This window comes from Mastomys coucha, unplaced genomic scaffold (genome assembly GCF_008632895.1).
Source record: "Mastomys coucha isolate ucsf_1 unplaced genomic scaffold, UCSF_Mcou_1 pScaffold11, whole genome shotgun sequence".
Taxonomy (NCBI): domain Eukaryota; kingdom Metazoa; phylum Chordata; class Mammalia; order Rodentia; family Muridae; genus Mastomys; species Mastomys coucha.
This window is the reverse complement of record NW_022196893.1, coordinates 31,517,859-31,542,606: the sequence shown is the minus strand read 5'-3', so window position 1 is coordinate 31,542,606 and position 24,748 is coordinate 31,517,859. Positions and strand designations below refer to the sequence as shown.

At 46.0% G+C, this 24,748-nt stretch overlaps 1 protein-coding gene across 3 annotated transcripts in view; it reads right to left on the bottom strand.

The window, feature by feature from the left end:
* Dip2b (disco interacting protein 2 homolog B) overlaps positions 1-24,748 on the bottom strand; it is a 188,773-nt gene that overhangs the window by 42,962 nt on the left and 121,063 nt on the right. For 2 of the 3 annotated variants that reach the window (XM_031355776.1, XM_031355793.1), the window contains 14 exons: positions 23,691-23,840; positions 22,678-22,800; positions 20,145-20,342; positions 19,525-19,616; positions 16,775-16,885; positions 15,084-15,207; positions 14,383-14,492; positions 10,054-10,156; positions 8,661-8,725; positions 6,503-6,596; positions 6,049-6,168; positions 4,621-4,735; positions 3,412-3,551; positions 2,644-2,780 (listed from right to left, as the gene is read on the bottom strand). In XM_031355776.1, coding sequence (XP_031211636.1) covers positions 2,644-2,780; positions 3,412-3,551; positions 4,621-4,735; positions 6,049-6,168; positions 6,503-6,596; positions 8,661-8,725; positions 10,054-10,156; positions 14,383-14,492; positions 15,084-15,207; positions 16,775-16,885; positions 19,525-19,616; positions 20,145-20,342; positions 22,678-22,800; positions 23,691-23,840 — 1,682 coding nt within the window. The remainder of the gene's footprint in view (positions 1-2,643; positions 2,781-3,411; positions 3,552-4,620; positions 4,736-6,048; positions 6,169-6,502; positions 6,597-8,660; positions 8,726-10,053; positions 10,157-14,382; positions 14,493-15,083; positions 15,208-16,774; positions 16,886-19,524; positions 19,617-20,144; positions 20,343-22,677; positions 22,801-23,690; positions 23,841-24,748) is intronic. The other variant, XM_031355787.1, reaches the window with a different exon arrangement.

Sequence of the window (24,748 nt, the reverse complement as noted above, 5' to 3'; positions counted from 1 at the left end):
TTTTTTTGAGACAGGGTTTCTCTGTGTAGCTCTAGCTGTCTTGGAACTCGCTCTATAGACCACACTGGCTTTGAGCTCAGAAATCCACCTGCCTCTGTTTCGCAAGTGCTGGGATTTTTTTTTTCTAATCTTTTTTTTTTTTAAGATTTATTTATTATTATAGATAAGTACACTGTAGCTGTCTTAAGAGGGTGTCAGATCTCATTATAGGTAGTTGTGAGCTACCATGTGGTTGCTGGGATTTGAACTCAGGACCTTGGGAAGAGCAGTCAGTCAGTGCTCTTACCTGCTGAGCCATCTCACCAGCCCAAAAAAAAATTTTTTTTTGTTTGTTTTTTTTGTTTTTTTGAGACAGGGTTTCTCTGTGTAGCCCTGGCTGTCCTGGAACTCACTCTGTAGACCAGGCTGGCCTTGAACTCAGAAATCCACCTGCCTCTGCCTCCCAAGCGCTGGGATTAAAGGCATGCACCACCACCGCCCCAGCACAGAGTGAGATCTTACCTCAAGATAAATTTTAAAGAAGGAAAACCAGGGCAGAGCATACAGCTCAGAATAGTAGTGTGCACTTAGCATGCACAGGCCTTGTGCTGAGCGCCCAACGTGGGAAGAAGGAAAAGAGAATGAGCGGGGAGATTTAGAAAACACTAAACTGTACAAAACTTAACAAGCTAGTCAACCAAGAGACGGGTACACACGCATGTGGCACAGTGGCATCTGTTCATGCCAAGTGAAGAGAAACAACTTGGAGGACAGACACTGGTGATGCATCCTCTGCTGCCTTAGGTCTGTAAGCAGAGCATGGTAGCCCAGTGCCTAGCCTCCGTCAGGCAGCACCTGACAGAGCACACGATGCACTGTCACGCTGAAGGCATGGTTCACCACCGATGGCCACGTACAATCGCATGCACTCATTTCCAAATAGAACGGTTGAAACATAGTTACTCTACGCTGTCCTACCATCTTGAGACACCTAAGTGAGTCTCTGTTACAGAACGAACAATTCAAAGAGCTGAAAGTCAGCAGTCCTCCTGTTAGCCCTGGCTCGTGTAACCAGCCATAATCCACCAACAGGATTTCTCTGGTCCTGAAAAGGTACACAAACAGTTAACCTCCAGTTCTAATCTGCAGGCTCACAGGGTAACTTCTCATTACAGCCTAGCTTGGCCAGCAGAGTGCCTGCAGGAAGGCAATGCATTGGCTCCTTAGAAAGTACTGCCTCACTAGAATACAGGCTTTACCTACTGCCCCACTTGCTCTGACAGAGCGCCAGCACACAAAGCATTCTGGGACAGAGAGGACTCAGGAAGTCTCTGCTTGAGGAGCAATCTGACCCTGCAAAGGTGAAGTCTTGTGTGTGTGTATGCATGTGTGTGAAGTCCTGTATGTGTGTATGCATGTGTGTGAAGTCCTGTATGTGTATATGCATATGTGTGAAGTCCTGTGTGTGTGTATGCATGTGTGTGAAGTCCTGTGTGTGTGTATGCATGTGTGTGAAGTCCTGCATGTGTGTATGCACGTGTGTGAAGTCCTGTGTGTGTGTATGCATGTGTGTGAAGTCTGGTATGTGTGTATGCATGTGTGTGAAGTCCTGCATGTGTGTATGTATGTGTGTGAAGTCCTGCATGTGTGTATGCATGTGTGTGAAGTCCTGCATGTGTGTATGCATGTGTGTGAAGTCCTGCATATGTGTGAAGTCCTGCATGTGTGTATGCATGTGTGTGAAGTCCTGCATGTGTGTATGCATGTGTGTGAAGTCCTGCATGTGTGTATGCATGTGTGTGAAGGCTCAAAGTCTACGCAGGCTGTCTTCTTCACTCAGGTGTCTTTTCTATTGATCCCAAAGGCTACTAAGGCTGCAAGTCTCCCTGAGCAGCTTGCCTGAGGATTACGGTAGCTGCTGAGCATGCCTGGCATCTGGAGATCTCAGCTCGGGCTCTCCATGTAACAGTGATCTGACACAGCAAGTTGTCACAGTACTCTCCACGTCAACATCTTGGACTTATGGCAAATTCACTAGAGTAAATCTTTGTAAGCCTCTCAATGTCCACCAGATACACAACACCATTTCTATGAGTATTGATTCATTTAGTGTTCAAAACAGCTCACAAGACAGGCACTGTTACTGTTCATATTGTGTTCTGCTTTGGTGATTTTTTTTTTTGTTTGGTAGGTTGGTTTTGTTTCTTTTTGAGACAGGGTTTCTCTGTGTATCCCTGGTTGTCCTGGAGCTCTGTAGACCAGGCTGGTTTCAATCTCACAGAGACCACCTGCTTCTGCCCCCGGTGCTGTGATGAAAGGCGTGCGCTAGTATGCCTGGTGCTTTTGCTTTGTTATAACAAGGCCCTATTATGCAGCCCAGGTTGGTCTTGAACCTGAAGTCCTCTGACCCCGAGCTCTCAAGTGCGGTGATTACACGTACTCGCCACCATGTCTGACTGTCACTCATACCTTAAAGATAAAGTACCTCAGTGAGGCCAGGCAGCTCACACAGCAGGTAGTGGGTGTGGAGTAGAACCCGACCTTGGTACCAGGCCCTGAAGACACTAAGCCACTAAGCCACACAAACAGTGCCATGCCGTCAGCCAGCAGGTCTCCTCGTAACATCTGATGTCACTGAACACCCCAGGAAATAACATCATGTACCTCAAATGTATTTTTGGTCACACCAGCAAGTCCAAAGTACATCATTCCTGTAGTCCTGGAGCTGACGCAGATTTCTCCAATCTCATCTGTCTTGCAGAGCTGAGGAAGTCCGTCTGGTTTCACAATGCACATCATGCCTAGTGCACAGAAAACATGAAAAACACAAGAGTCTGCAAAATTTGCAAAGTAACAATTTTGTTTTGCAGACCCTGTAGAGTAGCATATTTACTGAAACAGCAGACAATGAACAGCAACAAAAAGTCCTTCAGAGAGCTGTGACCACAGGTCCACCTGGCGCCCTTACATAGCGATTACACAGCTGCATAAAGGAAGGACTGCAACAGGTGCTGGCCGTACGCAGGGTTGGTGCAACCCCGAGAGCAGCACACTGCCTTCCTAATTTGACAACTAAGGCGAGAACCAGTGACTGGCATCCCTTTCCACGTGGCAAAGCATAGTTGGGCAAGCCTTTGAGACTGAAGCCTCCCAGGGCATCAGTGAGGGGCCAGCATGGTGACACTCACCCAATCACAGAGCAGCTTGCAGAAATGCTGCGACCAAACACTGGAGCCGGCATCCCCCAGTTTGGACCTCTTGTTTTGTAAGCCTCTCCATCTCTCCTCTAGACCCTCCTTCTCTTTACGCGGTAACAGGGATGGAACCAGGGTTCTGGGTGATCCAGGCAGGCATTCTACAACCCTTCCCATCCCAGCACCATGACTTTGATAACAAATCTTCATGAAATCCCAATGGTACCCCCAGACTCACCTCCAGGCATGACATGCCCCACATCCTGTACTGTGAGTGCTGAATTTTTATCCTCAGTGTTGACCCGTATGACCCCATAGCTCAGTCCATTCATTGAGAGAATGGCTCTTCCTGGCAAAGGAGCCCCTGGAACCCCAGGCCTGAAATGGGAAGAAGAGAAGCAAACCGTGAAGCCAGGGATGAAGAGAAGCAAACGTCAAGCCAGGGATGAACAAACAGGCGTAAACGTAAACAAACAACAGAGCAGAAGAAATGTGAGGGCTGACAAGACGGCTCAGCTGTAAAAGCAGCTGCCAGGCAAGCCAGATGGCTGGAGTTTGATACCCAGGCCCACATGGCAGAAGGAGAAAACCAGCTCCCTCCAGGTTGCCCTCTGACCTCCACACTCCTGCTCACATACAGGAACATAGAAGGACATTTTGAAGAAATTGACAAAGAAGCCAGGCAGGGTGGCTCCTGCTGCAATCTAGTACTTGAGAGGCTGAGGCAGGAGGAACATGGCAAATTTGAGGCCAGCCTGGACTACAGAGTGAGACTCTTATCCCCCCCACCCCCAAAAGAGCAGGAAGAGAAAAAAGTAGGAGAGCAGGCCTGGAGAGATGCTCAGCCACGAGGAGCACAGGCTCCGAAATCATGAGAAGCAGAGTTTGGGTCTCACTAAAACATAAAAACCAAGCTGGGAATCCCCCAAATGCCTACAGCCTGAGGTCAAGGCTGCAAAGGCAAGGGGGTCACTGGGACTGGTTAGCTTGCTGCCTAGCCAAGGTGCGAGCCTCAGTGAGAGACCCCACCTCAGAGGAATAGGCGGGAGGGGCAAAACAGGACACCCCATACGTGAGCACCTCCCCGACCATGCTCTGTGTGTCCACAGGCAACCCACAGACAGTATTCTTTAACAAGGAAAAACAAAAGCAAAGAGGAAAGAATATGCTGGTATGTACTAATAAAGGGTTAGGTATAGCTCGTCATATCTGAGGTATGATCAGCCTATTTCTAACTTAAGATGCAAAGGGTTCTGAAGAATACCTCACAAATGTGAGATAGGAATAATTAAAGTAAACTTCCAGTCCCTAGGTGCACTTCTGAAGAGGAGGAATATGCTGAGATGCCTAACAGTGCTGTTCCCGGTTAAGTTTACATTTATGTTTAGGAAGCAGGAAGTCCTCTCTCATACCTCCCCCAGGCTGTGACAGACATCACCAACAGTACCTTCGGATGGCTACCGTCATGGCCTCTGCAGATGTGGCACATGGACAGATGGCCTCAGGTTTCAGTCCGTGGCCTTGGAACAGACTCAGGAAAGCATCACAGGATGATACAGACCCTGAGGAGTTAGAAAAGAGTGACTGGAAAGCTGAGACTACAATCTTCCTTACTGAAGGAAGCTGACAGAGTGGCAGACAGACGCATCTGTCTATCAGAACTCACAGTGTACATCATTCATTCTATGCAAATAGTTTAGTGTACCTGTGAGGTGGCTTGACACATACATGCTCATCCAGCCCATGAGCCATGTGTGATAGTTCCTACAGTCACGGCCTAGAAAGGCTATGCCTACCAAAGGGTCAGAGCAAGACTGGAGACAGCACTGTAGGCACCAGGCAGCGCCTCCTGAAGTACCTAAGGTAGCCAGGGCACTTCACCAGTGGCAGTGCCACTTGCTCTAGGGATGCTCTCTGGCTCCTTTATAAGTTCTCCACATGCATTTTAAGGCTAGACAATGAGTAAGTTCACTCAGGAGAAACAGCTTCCTGCTAAGTTTCAGCAGAGAATCCTGAGTGGAGAACCAGCCTTTTGTGCTTATCCAAAACTGCAGGCAGCGCAGCAAGAGCTCTACAAGTTTCTTGCACATTCCCTTTGCTGCTTGGAAGAACTTATACCCCACTCATCGACTCGGTTCTATCGAGTCACTTGCAAACCCGTTCTTGCACCCATTAATGAGAAAGGCGTGGTTTCAAGAAGCTTCTAAATTCATTGAGAAAAGAATGGATAAACACATTGGTGCATCTATGAAGGACTACATCCCAATCAGAAGGATGATGCCAAATGAAGGGATCCTATCATGAAAGACCAAACATAGGGCCACATTCATGTAGAGTATGCAGAGCAGGCAAGCCTATGGAGACAGAATGTGGAGGGGCTGGAGAGAGAACCAAAGAGATCCTGCTCCTCCACAGGACACACGCTATGCCCAGCACCCAATGTAAGGAGCCTCACAACCCTGGAACCCTAGTTCCAGAGGATCAGACACCCTCCTCTGTCCTGAGGGAACATGCACATGTTTAGCATACAGTACACAAACATACAAATATACATATACAGTTAAAAAAAATTTTTTGTGGGGGGTGGGTGTTTTTTAAGGGGGGTTTCAAGACAGGGTTTCTCTGTGTAGCCCTGGCTATCCTGGAACTCACTCTGCAGACCAGGCTGGCCTCAAACCTGGTCTGCCTGCTTCTGCCTCTTGGGATTTGAGGCTCTTGACACCACCACCACGACCACCACCACCTGTTGAAATGGGCACGCTTTGTTGTATGTAAATTACATCTCAATAAGATGTTGAGAACAGAAAAGCTTATAGAAGAGGAACCAGATGCCCAGCCTGTCAGACGTTCTAGGATTTCTACTCCCAGTACTCACAGGGATTGGCACCGTCGGTGACAATTAGCATCCGCAGAGAGCTCAGGCTCACGTCCCTTTGGTCCCGATGTGCCATCATGGCCCAGTGTAAGTCTCGACACTTCACCAATGCTACTTTGGCTACAGAGTCAGAGAGGACAGAGTTACGACACACACACACACTAAACTGGGGTATCTATCCAACACTTAAAATTAGGACAACTTTGCTTCTTTTAGTGATAGTTCTCCCTTGGAGAAAAAGGAAACTGAACAATATAAGATTCGGTGGTGCTAACTGTGGCTCAGACTCTGGAGATCTTACCTTGGTTTATAGGAAAGGCCACAATGGGACAAAGCAAATGGCTTACCCACAACAACTTCAACCTTTGGTAAGCCCCAAGGCTAAGAACAGATTCTCTGTAGAGGTGAGCTTCCACCTGTCTCAGTAACTGGGTAGACATGTGTGATTGATTACCTTTGTGAGCATGAACTCTCTGGACCCAAGAGAGAGGACAGGCCTTCATCACAGAGTAGGGCACACTAACTGTATGCATCTTGTTCATTACATTCTGAAAAACAAAGAAACACAAAAGCAATCAATACAAAATGTGTATTTAGCAACTTAAAAGTTGTACTGACATTCTGCTAACAATGTTATAGGGGTATCATGCAGGTGTGCCCTTTCAAAAATACTCAAGAGACTAGCAGTCATGCTGAAGGACCTCTGAGAGTGACATTCTAAGCCTGGCTCCCTTCCAGAGCACCCCAAGGATAAGTTTAGTGTCTATTCCTGCAGTCCACTGTCCACACGTACAGTCACTTTAGGAACATAAAGTATATCAATAAAGGCATCATAGTATGTATGTATCTGCCACTTGCTTCTGATGTTTCAAAGGTAAATCTATGAACCCCAGAATGAGAGTGCTACCGAGCCCCTCTGTAAGGACGCATACTCCGCAGTGCTGCAGGGCCATCACTAGTGTGAGGGATGTGCTTGTCCTATGCTCATTGGCACGGGTACAATGTTTCTCGAGGGAAGCTACAGAAGTCCTGCAGGGTCACAGGGTTGCTGCTTTACAAGAGTCAGTAGGAATTGGCGAACTGCTGCCAGCCCACCTAGTGCCCCACAGTGCTCCCTCCGGCTTGCCACATGCTACAGTGTGGGGGAAGGGAATAAAAATGGAACAGAGTCACAAAGCAAAAAATTATTTTCCCAGTTCCTTACAGGGTAGCATTTGTAAAGCTACAGTGAGCTGAGAGAACTGAGGGTCTGGGATTTGCTGTCCCTCTTGCCACCATGTCAAGGGTGTGCTGACTCTGTCGGGGTGTTTGTGTGTCTGAGACAGTCTTACTCTACAGTCCTACCTTTGGAACTGAGTAACCCATGCTAGTCTTGAACTCAGAGTGATTCTTCTGCCTCAGTCTTCTAAGTGCTGGGATTTTAGGGATCAGCCACCATTCCCAGCCAAGCCTGAGTACTTCCATCGGGCACCCTGCTCACCACTTACCTGCCCTTACGTACAAGGTCCCACCCCTGCCCTAAAGTACCTCATGCTGGAGCAGATTTAGCCTCAGAAAAAAGGTTCTATCTACACTTAGATCATAGAAAGAAGACCCCTCAAGTCCTCACAGACATTGTGTTTTCTCAACTTCTGATTAAAAAAAAAAAGTAAATAGATATTTAAGAAATATAGTCCTGCTGGGCAGTGGTGGTGCACGCCTTTTATTCTAGTGCTTGGGAGGCAGAGGCAGACGAGGCCAGCCTGGTCTACAGAGTGAGTTCCAGGACAGCCAGGGCTATACAGAGAAACCCCGTCTGGAAAAACAAAAAAAAGAAGGGCTGGGGAGATGGCTCAGCAGGTAAAAGCACTGACTGCCCTTCTGAAGGTCCTGAGTTCAAATCCCAGCAACCACATGGTGGCTCACAACCATCAGTAATGAGATCTGATGCCCTCTTCTGGTACGTCTGAAGACAGCTACAGTGAATTAATCTGCTGGAGTGAGCGGGCTGGAGAGAGCTGGGCCATCCTGTGTTCAATTCCCAGCAGCCACATGATGGCTCACGCTCATCTGTACAGCTACAGTGTACTCATACACATTAAATAAATAAATAAATAAATAAATAAATAAATAAATAAATAAATCTTAAAAAAAAAAGAAAGAAATATAGTCCTTCTCAGATGGGGGTGGCGGTGGGGTGGGGGTAGACACTGTACTAGATGCTCTCTCTTATTTCTTGTTAATTTATTTTGCTGAGAGAGAAAATGTGTGTGTGTGTGTCTGTGTCTGTCTGTGTGTGTGTGTGTGAGAGAGAGAGAGAGAGAACGTGCATGCATGCTCACGTGCATGTGCCCACGCAGTGCTCTAACCACTGAGCAATCTCTCCAGCACTGTCTCTTGCTGTTCACCACTGCTACTCTAGGTTAGCTGGGCTTAATTACAGATGTGCACTATTGTACCTGGCTTTTTTAGATCCTGGGGATCTAAGCTCAGGTCCTCATGCTAGTGTGTCCTCTAGAAAATGTTATTGACATTCTGGGAACTTCAGTTGCAAATCCCGAGACAAGCGTCTGTTACAGAGCCTCAGCCCCCAAGAACATCTTACTGTAGACTCCCCGATGCTGACAGCTTACCGCAAACATGCCATGCCACAGCCCAGCATCCTTCTTAAAGTCTAAAACATTTACTACAGTTTCTCCTGCAAGAGAAAAGAGAGGGAAACAGAAGGCAGCCACAGTTAGCAGTGAGTGACATCATACTCCCTGTCCCTACCAAGTATTAGGTGCTTTTGGAAAAACAGTTAGGAGATGAGTGTCTCCTTGATGCTGTGACCCTACAAACTGGCTGGAGGATGGTGACAGTGTGGTGTGGTCACAGAAGAAACACTATGGTAGAAACCTTTAGCACTGAGGACATTATTCAAGAGGCTTTTTCCTAGTGAAATAAAGACCATGTGTTTGTTTAGAAACTCTGGAAATTTCAAATATATGTAAAAAGTATACTTCTTAAAAAACATTAAATATTATTCTATATAATTTATGTATTATATAGAAATGTATACAAATGTCTATTTCTAGATAACTATGGATAGATTATCAACATAATAAAATAGGTATACATAAGCCTGCATTTAACTGTTTTCACTCAGTGAAGATCTCTCCATGTTTCTAACACTCGGGAACTTGAGTTTCAGGCCCCAGCAGAGCCTCTGAGGGAGGGCACTCATCATGGAGCCCTGTCTCTGGCTTCGTGATTGTCCCGATACATGCACATATTTTAAAATCAGGCAGGAATGCCGCTCTGAAAGGCACACAGTCCCTTCTCTGTAAAGGGAAATGAAACACTGAAAAGTTCATGTGGGGAAGAACACCTGGAGGTAAGCCCTGAAGACAGATCCTGCCGCCCAGGCCTGGAATGTTGGCACGAGGGGGCTCGAGCTGGAGGCCAGTCTGGACTCTTACTACGAAATATTCACTTACATACCAAAAGTTTCACACTACTGTGTTTTATATTTTTTGAGACAGGGTCTCAACTCGTGCCATGGTTCAAGCTAGTTAGAACTCACTACACACCTCAGGCTGGCCTCAGACTGACCCTTCCTGCCTGTTAGGAGTGCCAGGGCGACAGCTGTGGGTCGCATCACCTGGTTCTGGATGCTCTCTGTTTCAATCTGCATCTTTGGAGCTGGATTTCTTGGACCATACTTAGCTTGAAGGTCTACATGAGAAGCTGGGAACATCCAAGACTCCACAGCTTACAGACATGCGGTTTGAATTGAGGTTTTCTATTTCTGTACTCTAGAAATCATACTTTATACATCTGGTTTATCGAGAAGTTTATTTAAATTACAAGATTTTTTTAAAAAAAATTATTTTGTAACAAAGAAGGCAAAAGCAAGCCAAGAATGCGTCCTGGAACATTTCCCTAGGAATTTAGTCATTAAATGGAGTCCAATCACAAAGTGGGCGCTCACAGTCACACATATCTAAAGCTTACAATGCGGGCAGTCATGGGATGAGGTCTGACCTTCAGAATAATTGCAGGCCTGTGACAGAGCTTGGCAGTGAGACAGCATTGCAAGCCGGGACACTGTGACTCCCATCACACTCCCTTCTTTGCTTGTTTTATACTAGAAAAATAAAACAAAAATAAAACTATAAGAATCACAATAAGATGGGTTACTATCAACAACAAAATCAGAACCCAAACCTAAACCCAGACAAACCATCACAATGGCTTCATTTACATGCTCAACAGGACATTTAAAGCTTTTTGCACTTGGACCTCAAACTCTAGTCAAATAAAGCCAAGACTGGAAGACAATGAAGCCAGTGTCAAAAAGACTTCAAAGTTCAGTCGCTCATCGATGTGATGTGGTCACCAAAGAAACTAAAGCCAAGTGCCATGAGCTGTATGAACAGAAGCATGACACCACACACAGTCACTCAGCAGTACCTGTGTGGGTCAGATGGCATAGATGATGGATGCTCGGCTTCTTATATAGAATGATGAAGTGTGTGCATGCATCTTTGGGGTGCCTATGAAACCTAACCCTCTGCTAGGCTGCACTGAGCTCAAGCCTTGAGTATGGAAGCTGCAGACACAGAATGATAGCTCCATGGTGAAGTAGAGCTCTGCAGAGCTAAGTGTGTGAGATGTGGTCCCCAAGCTGGGGCTGTAGCTCAGTGGTAGAATGCTTGCCTAGCTGCGTAAGACACTGAGTTGGCTCCCCTAGAACCACAGAAATGCAGGAAGAGCTGGCACCTCGGTTAGTAGCAGGCCCTATGCACGCCTACAAATAGTCCCGCTTTGTTTTTATCCTGTGTTCCTCTCAGGCTGTTTTTTATTACACTCATCAGCCTTTCTGATGGCAGATCCAGAAGGTAATTTACCCACCTGACACCTTTAGCTCCTGTGTCTCCTCACCTCTCCCTCTCACTGCTCTGGCCATCTCTCTCTGAGACAAGGTCTCACGGGGGAGCTCAGGCTTGTCTGCAACTTGTGCCTCAGAGTCTCATGAGCTCTCTTACACAGAATCGTCTCTGACTAGGCCTTAAATGCTGGCACTCCTGAAGATTCCTGCCTCCTTCCAACCTTCCTGCCATCAGGGTGCTGCACCCTTGCTAGTGCCTGTCCCAGGCATCCTATTGGATGCCTCTAGCCACAGGAAAGCATGCTGTCAATGCTCCATGCCATCCCAGCACCTATGAGAACTCTCTGTATTCCCTTCCTTCTGTTTCAGACTGTGGAGCCCTGGCTGTCCTGGAATTCATTCTGTAGTCCAGGCTGGCCTTGAATTCATGGAGATCTGCCTGCCTTTGTCTCCTGAGTGCTGGGACTAAAGGCCTGAGTCTGTCTGTATCTTCTATTTAACTGAAGATTCTGCCATTCATCCAGGTGCCAAACCAGAAATAGGAGTGTTTCTTATCTTCTTTCTCTACTCAGGATCAGTTGGCGAATCTGGCTGACCCTGCTTCCTCCCTTCCTTTAGCCCTTAGCCAGCCCCATGGGCTTCAGCTCACGTCAATAACTTTTTAAGAGGGTCAAGCTAGAGAGATGGCTTGGAAGAGCACTGACTGCTCTTTCAGAGGACCCAGTTCAGATCCTAGCACCCACTTGGCCCTCACAACAGTCCAGAACTCCAGTTCCAGGGGATCTGATAACCATTTTCTGGCCTCTGGGGACACTGTAGAAGCAGTGTCCACTTATGGACACTTAGGTAAAACACTTATACACATAAAATGTAGAGAGGGAAAAACAAAACCTAAAATCTGGTGTTCCCATTATAACCTAGCCAATCTAGATAAATATTCTTTCTTAAACTTTGTTATTATTTGTATTATGACATGGCGAGAGAACACATACACGCCACAACACACGTGTGGAGATTGGAGGACAAGCCTTCAGAGCCAGTTCTCTCCTTCCACTTTTATGTGAGTTTTGTGTTCAAACTAGTCAGGCTAGAGTAGCAGGTGCCCACCTGTTGAGCCATCTAGAAGGGCCTAAGAAATCTCTTTGTATAATAAAGTCATTGTTATTTCCCTCCTGCTGACACCACTTAATAGTTTCCAGCTCACCAGGAGAACCCTGTGCTAATATGAAGCTCTTAGGCCGGTGGGCCCTGAATAGCAGGGTACAGTAACTCTGCATGAGGCCAGAGTGTCCCCACCACAGAAGGGTCACTAAAATGGAAACCAGCGCAGGGCAGTGGTGGCGCATGCCTTTAATCCCAGCACTTGGGAGGCAGAGGCAGGCGGATTTCTGAGTTCAAGGCCAGCCTGGTCTATAGAATGAGTTCCAGGACAGTCAGGGCTACACAGAGAAACCCTGTCTCAAAAAACCAAAAAAAAAAAAAAAAAAAAAAAAAAAAAAAAAAAAAAAAAAAAAAAAAAAAAAAAGATGGAAACCAGCAGCTAGTTCCCAGGACTTGGAGTGATGTCCTATGTCTGTACTGAGACATGAGACTGAAGGCTCGTCACTGAATGGTATGTGTGAGTGTGTGTGTGTGTGTGTGTGTGTGTGTGTGTGTGTGCGCGCGCGTGTGCGTGTGTGTGTGTGTGTGCGCGCGCGTGTGCGTGTATGTGTGTGTGCGTGCGCATGTGCTTTAACTTTGCCTGGCTGTCTTTCAAATACACTCAGCACCCCCCACACCCCCTGCAGTGCCTCCTCCTCTTTCTTGGAGGTTTCAAAGCTGTTTCAGGTCTTTCAGGAGTTTCCAGTCCAGTTTGCACCCCAAGCCTTTTTAAAGTTAATGGATGTGCGTACTCATTAATCCAGCAGACAGCTGGTGAGCAAGTCTCAAGAGGCTGCAGAGGTAAGCCACTGCCTTAGAGGTACGGAGTGTCAGTCACAGGGCCTTGCCCCAGTGACCACAGTTTGTAGTTCAGCCCTCCTTGTCCACAGCACAGATTTTTCTCTACAGTACTGATTTACTGGAGGGCAGGCATGCAATGATACACATGAGGAGGCTGCAGGACAACTGTGGGAGTCAGCTGTTTCCTTTTACCATGTGAGTTCTGGGACTAGAACTCAGGCCCCTCTGGCTTGGCAGCAAGCTCCTTTACCCACTACACCATCTCCTTGACCCCAAAAAGCAGATTCACAGTTGGAATCTGGCATGTCAGCCCTCATCAGAGAAGCTTCTTTGGCAGCAGCAGTGATTAACACAGACTGATGCCTGATGGAGGCTCGGAGAATGAGGGGTGCAGAGCACTCAGTCCTAACGGCCCCCTCGACTTAACACCCTCCTTGCAAGGTTTGGAGGTGACTGCAGAAGGGGGTGAGGTGGTGAGAATCAGAGCTAGTGGACGACTCTGTGGGAGATGTTCTCTGAGCACAGCAGGGCAGTTGCCATACGAACTCACAGCAGTTAGAACAGCAGGACAGGAGCTGCTCCAGCTCAAGCCAGAGGACATCCCAGCAGGGAAAGGCAAGGTGGCCATTAAGTCCCAGCCCCCAAGCTGAGAGCTACTGGCAGCTGATAGCTCTGTGAAAGCAGAGCCCACCTTCTTAGAGGTGTGCTCCAACTACCCAAGAGCAGCCACATTCCAATGAAGGCCCAAGGCCCAGCACACACAGTACTTGACAGTTTAGAATTGAAACAAAAAAGACACAAGGAAGGGTGAGTAGGGCGAGAGGGTATGTCTAGAAAGTCGGAGGATGCTGAGTATGACTGAAGCACGCTGTACAGTGCGACAGAGCTAATCTTATAATAAAACCAAGTCACTAATAAAGATGTGGAAAATAAAACAAAATTAAATTAACAAAAAAGCTCAAACCTCTGGGTATTACTGGACTAAACAAACAAATAGAAGAGCGCAATGTCTTCTCCTCTGTGTGCTGTGCAGATTCAGGGTGAGGCTCTGCTGTCAGTCAAGCTCCATACTCACTGCCCTCACCAAGCCCCTTGTTCAGTTACTGATTTCTTAGATCTTTATTTTCTGTCTGTTGAACTCACTCTTCCAGCTACTTCCCCTCGTTATGCATGTTCGGTGTCCTCATTCTTCTCCTGACTGACAGGTCACAATGATGGTGACAGGCACAGATGACTTCTCTAAGACTACATCCATGCCCTTGGCTGTGTCTTACTTTCCTCCTGGGTACCACTTTTCCTCTTAGCCCTATGCTTCAAATCTCTGTTAAAAATCTCTGTTAATAAACTCCAACTGTGCCTCAAAAATAAGTTTTAAGAGAAGGCCCGCTACAAGACAAATACAATATTAAAAACCTGAAACTTCACAGAACAAGCAAATCCCCTAACTCACCAGCCTGACTCACTAACCTGACTCACTAACCTGACTCACTAGCCTGACTCACTGCCCGCACGTGCTGGTAAAGGAAGCGACCTCGACTTACCTCAATGTACGCTGGCTCTGTGCCCGCAGGGGAGATGTGTGGCTGCCAGTCTTTGGGAGGCTTCGAAAGGTACTTAGAATCTGTTACAACCCACTTGAGGCGAGGCCAACCTAAATCAAACCCAGAGTGAAAACTAGCCGCCGAAGCCACTGAAGGACTTCACACCAAACTCGCTATCTTAAGTGCAAGAGAGTGCATTAAGACTGTTTCCTAATCAATAAACAATTAAGACTGTATTATATTTTATGATAAAGTACCAGCTATAGCTTCTTTGAAGGGAGTATTCACTCCACATGCTAACACAGGCCTTAACATTCTTCATCATGGAAGAGTTCCTCAGCACGGTGACTAATTTGTCAGTGGAAGCCCTCAAAGCCTTGTGCCCTGCTGTTTGTCCTTCTGCACACAGAATTTAGCTTTAATGTACAGAGTCCCAGCTCCCCTTTCCAGACAGCACACAAATGTAAGAATGTGGCTATGGAGTCAGACAGACTCAGTGCAATTCACTGCTTTGCTATTTATTAGCTGGGATTTAAGGACTCTTTTTCTCAATTTCCTACCTGAAAAGCAGGGACAACCACAGTACCTATCTCAAATGACAGAGGGAAAAACACACAGGAAGCCTTCAGTCGTTACTCTAGTAAAATTCTGACTAAAGCTCAGTTTTGACTTTAGTTGGTATCTGGTTGAATGTTACTAACCTTTAAACTGTACAATTTCCCCATTCTGGGTTTTTGGCAGGCCTTTCAGACAGATTTCACTGGTGAGAGCTAAGGCAATCCCACAACTCCCTAGCAAGAAGCCAATCTGCTGACCTCCGGCATCCTGTGGAGAAAAACATAATGAGCACAGTCAGGGTGGAGAGTGAGTGAATGTGAGCACACCATGCTTTGAACCCGCACCCAGAGATGCTTCAGCACTGCCCACTGTGACATGGAACCCAGACAGCTGGCAAACCTCACAGCTCGGGACAACAGGCTCCAAACAATTTCGACAATAGTTTAAGTACAAACAAACACTGCTGTAAGCTGACATTGCACCCCACTGGCCAGTGTGCCCTTCTCTGACTCTCTCAAGGCAACTGAAACAATTCCAACATGGTTTCCTTCTCCCAGTCCTGCCCCAGATCAAAGAGCAGACAAGTCAGGCCAGAACAACATAAACAAACTGCAAATGGATATCAAAGCCCATATTTCCAGATAATTACACTAAATCTATATGTTCCTTTATTCTGTTTTAAAGGAAATAGACTCCAGTCTTAAACAGCAGCAAAATTAACCTAAGACAAACCCTGACATATTTATGTACAGTCCTGCAAAGTATTGTCAGGAAGTTAAGTACAGTCAACCTATGGAGAACTATAATCTCTTGTAATACAGACGCTCTACCCCATCAGCTAAAACATCAGCAAAGTTACTAATTTTTTTCTTATTACTTAAAACAATGCTTTCATAGAAATCAACATTCTCAGGGGCTGGAGAGATGGCTCAGCAGTTAAGAGCACTGACTGCTCTTCCAGAGGCTCTGAGTTCAATTCCCAGCAACCACATGGTGGCTCACAACCATCTGTATTGAGATCTGATGCCCTCTTCTGGTGCTGTCTGAAGACAGCAACAGTGTACTCATATACATTAAACAAATAAATATTAAAATCAATCAATTCCACCATATTGATCTCTAACACCGAGTCTCAGTAATAAATAGCATGAAACAGCCAGTGTGAAAAGCTCAGGAGGAGCCATTCACCCTAAAGTAGAACTCCGTGCTATGAGCTGTGACCTCACTGTCTGCGTTGAAGTGGTCCAAGCACAATTCTCTCAGCAGAGACATGAGCACACCCACCTCATCCTCCCACTCAGCATGGTCTGGGCATGTGAACTGTTTAAAGATATCCCTTGATAAAGTAAGTCTGAAGGAATGGTACTCCATGAATGGTAACTACTGCATACTCAAATATATGCTTCCCACAATTTTTAAAATGAGAAACAATGTTATAAAAATTCAGTCAGGCAGTGGTGGCGCATGCCTTTAATCCCAGCACTTGGGAGGCAGAGGCAGGAGGATTTCTGAATTCAAGGCCAGCGTGGTCTACAGAATGAGTTCCAGGACAGCCAGGGCTAAACAGAGAAACCCTGTGTCAAAAAGAGAAAAAAAAAAGAAAAACGAAAAGAAAAAAATTTTTTTTCCATAGACAAAATACATTATCTGCATGACACTTGGCTATACATACTCTTCAATAATGTTCATAGTTTTGGAAAGTAAAGTTGAGTATATTATATAAAATAAGATGCATATGCCACCAATACCCAGCAATAACATTGCTTCTACTGTCACTGAGTCAGTGCAGGACCTACTGTGTCACAGGGAAGGACATTTAACACAGGGAAGTTACCTTTCTGGTCAGGGGTACTTCTATGGGTACTGGAATCACTTCTGCCAGGAGACATCCATAAAAAGCCACCATAAACATGACAGGATCATTGTTGGGGTAAACCAGGGCAACCTAAAATTCACAAAGACATTTAACAGACTGACTGACTAACTCTATGTACACAGAACACTTTGTATGAACAGAATAAATGAAACAATTTAATACTTATGTGCTCTGAAGGAAATTAAGTGACTGAGAAGGAGAAAAAAATCTGTTAAGAACACCATGAACAGTACCATCTCCATGATTACACTCATATCCTGGGGATTGAGGATGTAGCCTAGAAAGTATCTATCTGCCTCATATAAGGCCCCATTTGCAATCTCCAGAAACACCAAAAAGCAAAGCCAAACTCAATAAAACCTACAGGTTTTGAGAAATAAAAATGTAGTTCCTTATCATTACAGTGAAGTGCTTCATTTACTCTTACCTGTGGCTCAGTAGTGAACATCTGCCATAGCTTATAACTTAGGAAGCCTAAGGCAGTTGACTTTAGTGCAGGGCTCAGGCCTTAACCATGGACACCAAGACAGACAGCGGATTAGCGCTGAGCGTTGTCTCTCAGGGAGCACATGCTAACGAGTGCACTCTGGGAGCACCGCATCAGTCCTCCTCACTCAGCACGTGAGTGTAAACGCAGGAAGGCATCATCTGGTAACACAAGAACAACTGCAGACACCTGACTCTAACAAGAGGAAAGCGAGGGAACGTCAGAAGCCTTTCCTACGTGCTCTGGGCTGTGACTTCATCTGCTGAGTCCCGGGGTATCATATCACAGCTTCCCTAGCACACTGAGGATGCAAGGGTCTCTGTCCCTGTGGCTTGCTATGGCCAGGACATTCACAGATTAACACTTGAAAGCTAATCATATCGTTGGACCCTTGTATTTATTACTACAGTTTGTATATGATGTCTGTGAGTGCAGGGGGTGGCCATAGTGCTCATCTACCTAGAGGACCACTAGCTGGTGAGGCTCAGACAGCAAGGCTCGCCCACTGAATCTTTCCTCCGACCCCTCATCACTGGATTCCATCTGCAAGGAAATTCTTTATACTCACTCCAAAGTTGAGTTCAGTCTAACCCTTTAGACTGTCCTAGAGACCTAGAATTGACTAATTCAACAAAGGATTCCTATAGCCATTTCTTGACTACTCAAAAATGGCCATCCTGACACTGGGTAGATACAGTATCACCTGCTTAGGTTGCAGTGAGTCCTGAGAAATGCTAAGCGAGTTTATGTAAGTAAACACCACACTTTATCTATTCTGGCACCTTGTAAAAGCATCTTTAAAGGGTTAGTTGAGGGTACATGAGATGGCTCAATGAATAAAGGTGCTTGCTTCCAAGCCTGAGACCTGAGTTTAATTCCTGGGACTATGAGAAGAGAGCCAGCTCCCACATGTTTTTGTGCTTCTTCATGAACACCCATGTACATACACACACACACACACACACACACACGCACACACACACACATAAATAAATGTGAAAAATATTTTTTACAGGTTAGCTTCAGAGATTCTGTGATCGTTAGCCCTCTAAGATAGATAGCTAGGGCTGGAGAGATGGCTCTGTGCAAGTGCTTGTCGCACAAGCCAGACAGCCTGGCCAGCTGCCACAATGGGAACCAGACCCATTTCTGAGGTTAGTCTGAAGAGACCATAAGTGCCCACCCCCACACAAATAAACAGATGTAAAAATAAGTTAACCGTAAAACTGTTGTATAGCAGCTAGTATTTCATTCTACAAATTACAAATAAACAGTAATGTTGAATGGTAGGAAGTAATCACATCTAGTATATTATAAACGGGAAAAAACCTTCAAATATTAAAAAAAATTCAATGTCACTTCCAATTAAAAACTAAGTGAGACATTATCAATTTGGTTTTACAGTGTAATATAAAGTGCCTTTCTGCCAGGCGGTGGTGGTGCATACCTTTAATCCCAGCACTTGGGAGGCAGAGGCAGGCATATTTCTGAGTTCAAGGCCAGCCTGGTCTACAGAGTGAGTTCCAGGACAGCCAGGGCTACACAGAGAAACCCTGTCTTGAAAAACCAAAAAGTAGCACAGATGGACTCACTCTGGAAAACAAACAAATAAACACCCCCACTCTTTCCTTTCTATGTGAGATGGTAAGAAGCTGCTTTCTTTTTTTTGGGGGGGTTAAAGGTGTGCGCCACCACCGCCCTGCAAGAAGCTGCTTTTAACAATTTTATAAAGACAATGATTTGAGTCAACATCAGAGTATTCGTTTCCCTTTTTATTAACTCAGTTTACCAATAAGCAGCTCTAGAAAGAGTTCCATAACCTCTGAACATGTGCACAGTGCTTGTTCCTAAGCTGGACTGCAGAAGAATGTGTAAGAATAAGAGCTACACTGGTGCTAAAAGAAGCTTGGTGGTTAAACAGATAAGCTGCTCTTCCAGAGGACCAGGGCTCCATTCCCAGCACTCACAGGAAAGCTTATGATCATGTGCAACTCTAGGGCAGGGAATCTGATACCCTCTTGTGACAGTCTTAGGCACCAATCATGCATGTGGTACAGACACCCATGCAGGCAGCACACCCATACACATAAAATAAACAAATAAATAAGCATTTAAAATGTTACATAAATCTTACCACTAAACATCAGAAGCCCAGTGTGCAAATATACCAGAAACAAATAGATATCCCCTTTCCAAACAAGACAAATTGAAAACAAATTACCCTGTCTCCAGGTTTTAACACAGGTTCATTTTTTGTTCCCAGTTTATTAAGCAGTGTGTAAGCCAACTTTAAACTTCTGCTCCACAACTTTCCTGGGAAAAGAAAACAACAGGCAGAAAGAAAAACTTATAGGCCTGCTTCAATAAGACAGCAGTAGGTTCCACTGGCTGACAAGGTTCACTGTCGCAAGTGGCTGTGACAAGTTAGCTTTACCCTCCCAAACACAGCAAGTCCTTGCCCGTCACTCTAAGTCACACACAGCAAGTCCTTGCCCGTCACTCTAAGTCACACATGCCCAGAAACAAGCAAGGCCATCCTGCCTGACATGATATTCCAAGTTCTCTTCTTTCTCCCTTCCCTCCCTTCCCCTTTTCCTTTTTGCTTTTTTTGCAGTAGGGTCTCATTATGTAGCCCTGGCTGTCCTGGAACTTACTCTGTTGACTTGGGTAGCCTCAAACTCAGAGATCTTGTGTCTCCTGAGTGCTGGGATTAAGGCCAAAGATCACTGATATAAGCTCACTTCAATTAAATAACGAAGACATTTGTAACTGAGAAATTACAAGAAAAACACTACCCATGACAGTCAAGAAATCTTAGCGCAGTGGGGAGCTGAGACCCACCGTATGTGAGGGTGTAGACTGGTTTCCCCGTCACATCCAGCCCAGTCAGGCACGGGCACTTGGCTTGGGTAGAGCCCCAGCGCTGCAGGGCAGATTCCAGTGCAGGCGGCCAGTTGCAGATGACGCCCAGGGGCTCTCCCTTCACTGGGGTCATCTGACGGCCCTCAGGCTTTGGCTGGTTGGGATCTGGCTGAGGTACTGTGGCAAATAAGCAAGGAGATGAAGTAAAGTTCATGGGGGCTCTAACAGAACTCTAAACTCTGGCACATCTTTCTCCTCGGTCTCTGACTCTGAGGAGGAAAGGGAGACACTGAGACAGGACAACTATGGCTGTCACCCTCTCACAGATCACAGCTTCCTGGGGGAGGGTGGTTCCTACTCCTACTGCTGGGAGTGCCCAAATATAAAGGCTGCTTATCAGAGTCAGCTGAGCTCAACTGTGAGGGACAGAGAGATGAACACTTATCCAAGAATCTGAGGGAATGTTTCATACTCATTTCTAAACCATAGATTTTTCTACAGTGAACATACATCATTCAAATAATTCTTTACGTCCTACATTTCTTTTGTTGGTTGTTTTGTGTTTGAGGCAGGATCTTGCTGTGTAGCTCAGATGGCCTTGAACTCACAGAGATCCACATGCCTCTGTCTCCTACCATGATCAGCCTTAACTTCTGCATTCTCACTGAAGGAAACTCAGACATAAAATAGACTAAAGAGTGAAGCATTTAGTGTGCATCATATGTGCACAGACTAGGAACATGAACAAGCGGGGTGTGGTAGCCTAGCTCAGTCTCAGAGTCTAGGAGGCAGGAACAATCTCAGGTTTAAGGTATGTCGTGGAATACTGCCAGGACTCTTATCTCAACAAACACTGAGAAAAGCAACCTTGCACACACAGACAGCCATAGGAAGGAACACTTTAGCTCAGTCATCTCTCTCCAGGTGGTGTCATCTCTCTCCAGTTGGTGACATCTCTCTCCAGGTGGTGTCATCTCTCTCCAGGTGGTGACATCTCTCTCCAGTTGGTGACATCTCTCTCCAGGTGGTGACATCTCTCTCCAGTTGGTGACATCTCTCTCCAGGTGGTGTCATCTCTCTCCAGGTGGTGACATCTCTCTCCAGTTGGTGACATCTCTCTCCAGTTGGTGACATCTCTCTCTAGTTGGTGACATCTCTCTCCAGTTGGTGACATCTCTCTCCAGTTGGTGACATCTCTCTCCAGTTGGTGACATCTCTCTCTAGTTGGTGACATCTTTCTCCAGGTGGTGACATCTCTCTCCAGGTGGTGACATCTCTCTCCAGGTGGTGACATCTCTCTCCAGTTGGTGACATCTCTCTCCAGTTGGTGACATCTCTCTCTAGTTGGTGACATCTCTCTCTAGTTGGTGACATCTCTCTCCAGGTGGTGACATCTCTCTCCAGGTGGTGACACTTCTCTCCAGTACTTCCTAGGTCCTGGTTTTGCTGTGTGCATGCTCTGAGTGCATGCTGTAGCTGTATGTGGGCCAGAGAACTGGCTCAGTGGTTAAGAGGACAACTGCTCTTCTAGACGACCCAGGTTCAAGTCACAGCACCCACATGTCAGCTCGCCAGTCTGTAATTCCAAGTCCAGAAGATCTGGCACCCTATTCTAGCCTCTGTGGGCACAAGGCATGACATGGTACACATACATCCATGTAGGCAAAACACCCATATACAAAAAATAACACACAACTAAAAATAAGGAGAAAATTGTCCTTTGTAGAACTCACAATGTTTGACTCGTTCTTTTTTTAGAGTCAGTACACAAAGAAGTGGGTTCCTTTTTTTTGTTTTGTTTTGTTTTTCGAGACAGGATTTCTCTGTGTAGCCCTGGCTGTCCTGGAACTCACTCTGTAGACCAGGCTGGCCTCAAACTCAGAAATTCGCCTGCCTCTGCCTCCCAAGTGCTGGGATTAAAGGTGTGCGCCACCACTGCCCCGCATGAAGTGGGTTCCTAACAGCACTTTCCTCATCTGTATCATTGCACTGTGTCTCAGGCAGCCCCACCGGCCCCTGCTCCCCTTTGGCTGGTCTCCTCACTCCCTCCAAACAGTCCTTACTCTGCTTTTCTGTCACAGGGATTCCATTTGTCTCTGGTCCCATCCCCCCCAACCCCCGTTAGGACTTCCTTCTCCTCTCTTTCAGTGCCCCCTTTTCAAGACCTGCACACACTCACATTTAAACCTAGATTACAACAAAACATGCCCTCTTTATGTTTCTGCATCTAGCTTGATCACAAAGCAAAATGGCCTCTCCCTGGATCCATTTCTCTGGGTCCATTCTAGTGACTTAATACTTGTCTCACTCCTTACTTTGCATGTAATCTTACAAGTTTTTAAAGTTAGTCTAAATGTAAGAGAACACCCAGGAGTGCCTCTTTAATAAACTGTGTCATCTCCACAAAGCCTGTACCCTGGAAGGCAGTTTCCCATGAGGCACAGTGACATAAAGCCCATTCAGGCCTGCTGTGTGACCTGTGATGTGTGCATGCTTCTGGCCCCTTTACTACTACCTTCCACAATTTCTTCAGAGTCATCCACAAAGAATTCCTTTAAGGGGGGTCTTTTGGGGCGTTTCAGAGTGTTGAGAAGCTGCTGGATTTTTGTGGATACTCTGCTATTGACAGGAACACCTGTAAGGGAAAAATGGTACATTTGATTATTTATTGAGCTTAATAAAGATATTTATTTCCTCAATTAAAGTAAACGATTTAAGAAAGAAACTATTGGGCTACAGAGATGGCTCGGTGGTTAAGAGCACTGACTGCTCTTCCAGAGGTCCTGAGTTCAATTCCCAGCAACCACATGGTGGCTCACGAACATCTGCAATGGTTGTACCTGAAGAGAGCAACAGTGTACTTACTTACATAAAATTTATACATCTTTACAAAAAAAGAAAAGAAAAAAACTTATTACCTTTTTTCTTTTTTTTTTCTTTTTTTGGTTTTTCAAGACAGGGTTTCTCTGTGTAGCCCTGGCTGTCCTGGAACTTACTCTGTAGACCAGGTTGGCCTCGAACTCAGAAATCCACCTGCCTCTGCCTCCCAAACGCTGGGATTAAAGGCATGCACCACCACCGCCCAGCTCGTTTTTCTTATTAATGAGACATTTAAGGTACAGGTGCCTCTTGTACTGAGACTTAGTGAGTTTTCTTTCCTGCTCTGATTTCCCCTCTCCTAACTTAAAACTTCTAATGGAGCCTGGCCTTTGCCCAGTTCCATTCTATCCAAAAGGGACCCAATGTACAAATGACAAACAGATGACTGCTGTGCCGAGCATACAGCAGAAAGGCTGTCCCAGGTTCCCTCTTCTCTTGTAGTGCTCTTTTCTTCCATAGTCTGTTCACAGTACCTTCTATGAAAGCCAACTGTGAACAAGTAACAAGAGGGCTCCACGGAGTGATGATGCACTGCAGGGAGGCCCTGCCGCCAGGAGCCGGGACAACTAGGAACCCCTGCAGTTAGGATTTGGAGCTTCCCAGTTTAATGACTACTCCCTAGCATCCACCAAGGGAGCTCCATACCATCAGCTGTGTCCATAAGGCTGGATCTGTTGGACCCTTTGTGCATGCCTTTAACTATGCCGGAGGCGGGCAGGTCAATGTTTGCAGGGCGAAGTGAGGAAGAGGAGGAAGAGGTAGTTGCAGTGACATCAGGAGGAGCAGAGACATTCTCTAGAAGAGGAAAAGACAAGAGTTAAAAATCACACAGTACTGACAGTAAAAGGAACCACCTCTAAGTCCTTTGCTTCTGAAGGAATAAAAAGTACTCACTCTCTTAAAAACAGACATTACAGAAAGATTTTCTTTATCAGTATAAGAATGTGTATAGTATACGTGTATAATGCATGCGTGCATGATGTGTGTGATGTATATGTACGTGTAAGTATGTATATGTGTATATATGTGTATATGAGTGTATACACATTTACAGAGTGCACAATTGGAGACCAGAGGACAATCTTGGGAGTTGGCTGTCTCCATCCATTGGAGACTCCAAGGGTGGCCTGAGGTCATGAGGCAAGTGCCTTTACCTGCCAAGCCAGCCATCCCTGGCCCTAAGAGACTTCATAATCAAAGTCAAAGGTAAGCCAGATCACATCAGCTTTCCAAAACCATCATTTTCCAGATCTGAGTAGCCCTAGCTATTAATCAAATCACCTAGCAAATGCTCCTCAAAAGTGTTATTTTCTTACAGAACACATAAGTGCAAATCAGTGTTGCAAAAGTCACCTCAAATGATGAAAGTGAGCGACTGGCCAGCTTGCCACCAGTTCCCCAGCCTGGGACACCTCCTCACGTTGTGTTTTACCTACCGTGGCTTTCGTGGGCCAGATGACCCAGGCTCTCAAACAATGGGAAATGAGGTGAAGTCAACTTCTAGTTGGACCCACCACCCAGGCAAGGCTCCTTCTTGCTCTCAGTCAAGATTAACCCACATATGCTACTTCATGGAAAAGTTCTTTTGAGTTTTATGTTTTGAGACAGAGTCTCATCAGCTAGGTAGCTGCTTCTCCTGCTGGGGATACAAATGTGCAGCATCCTGCTCGCCGTGTGTGTGTGTGTGTGTGTGTGTGTGTGTG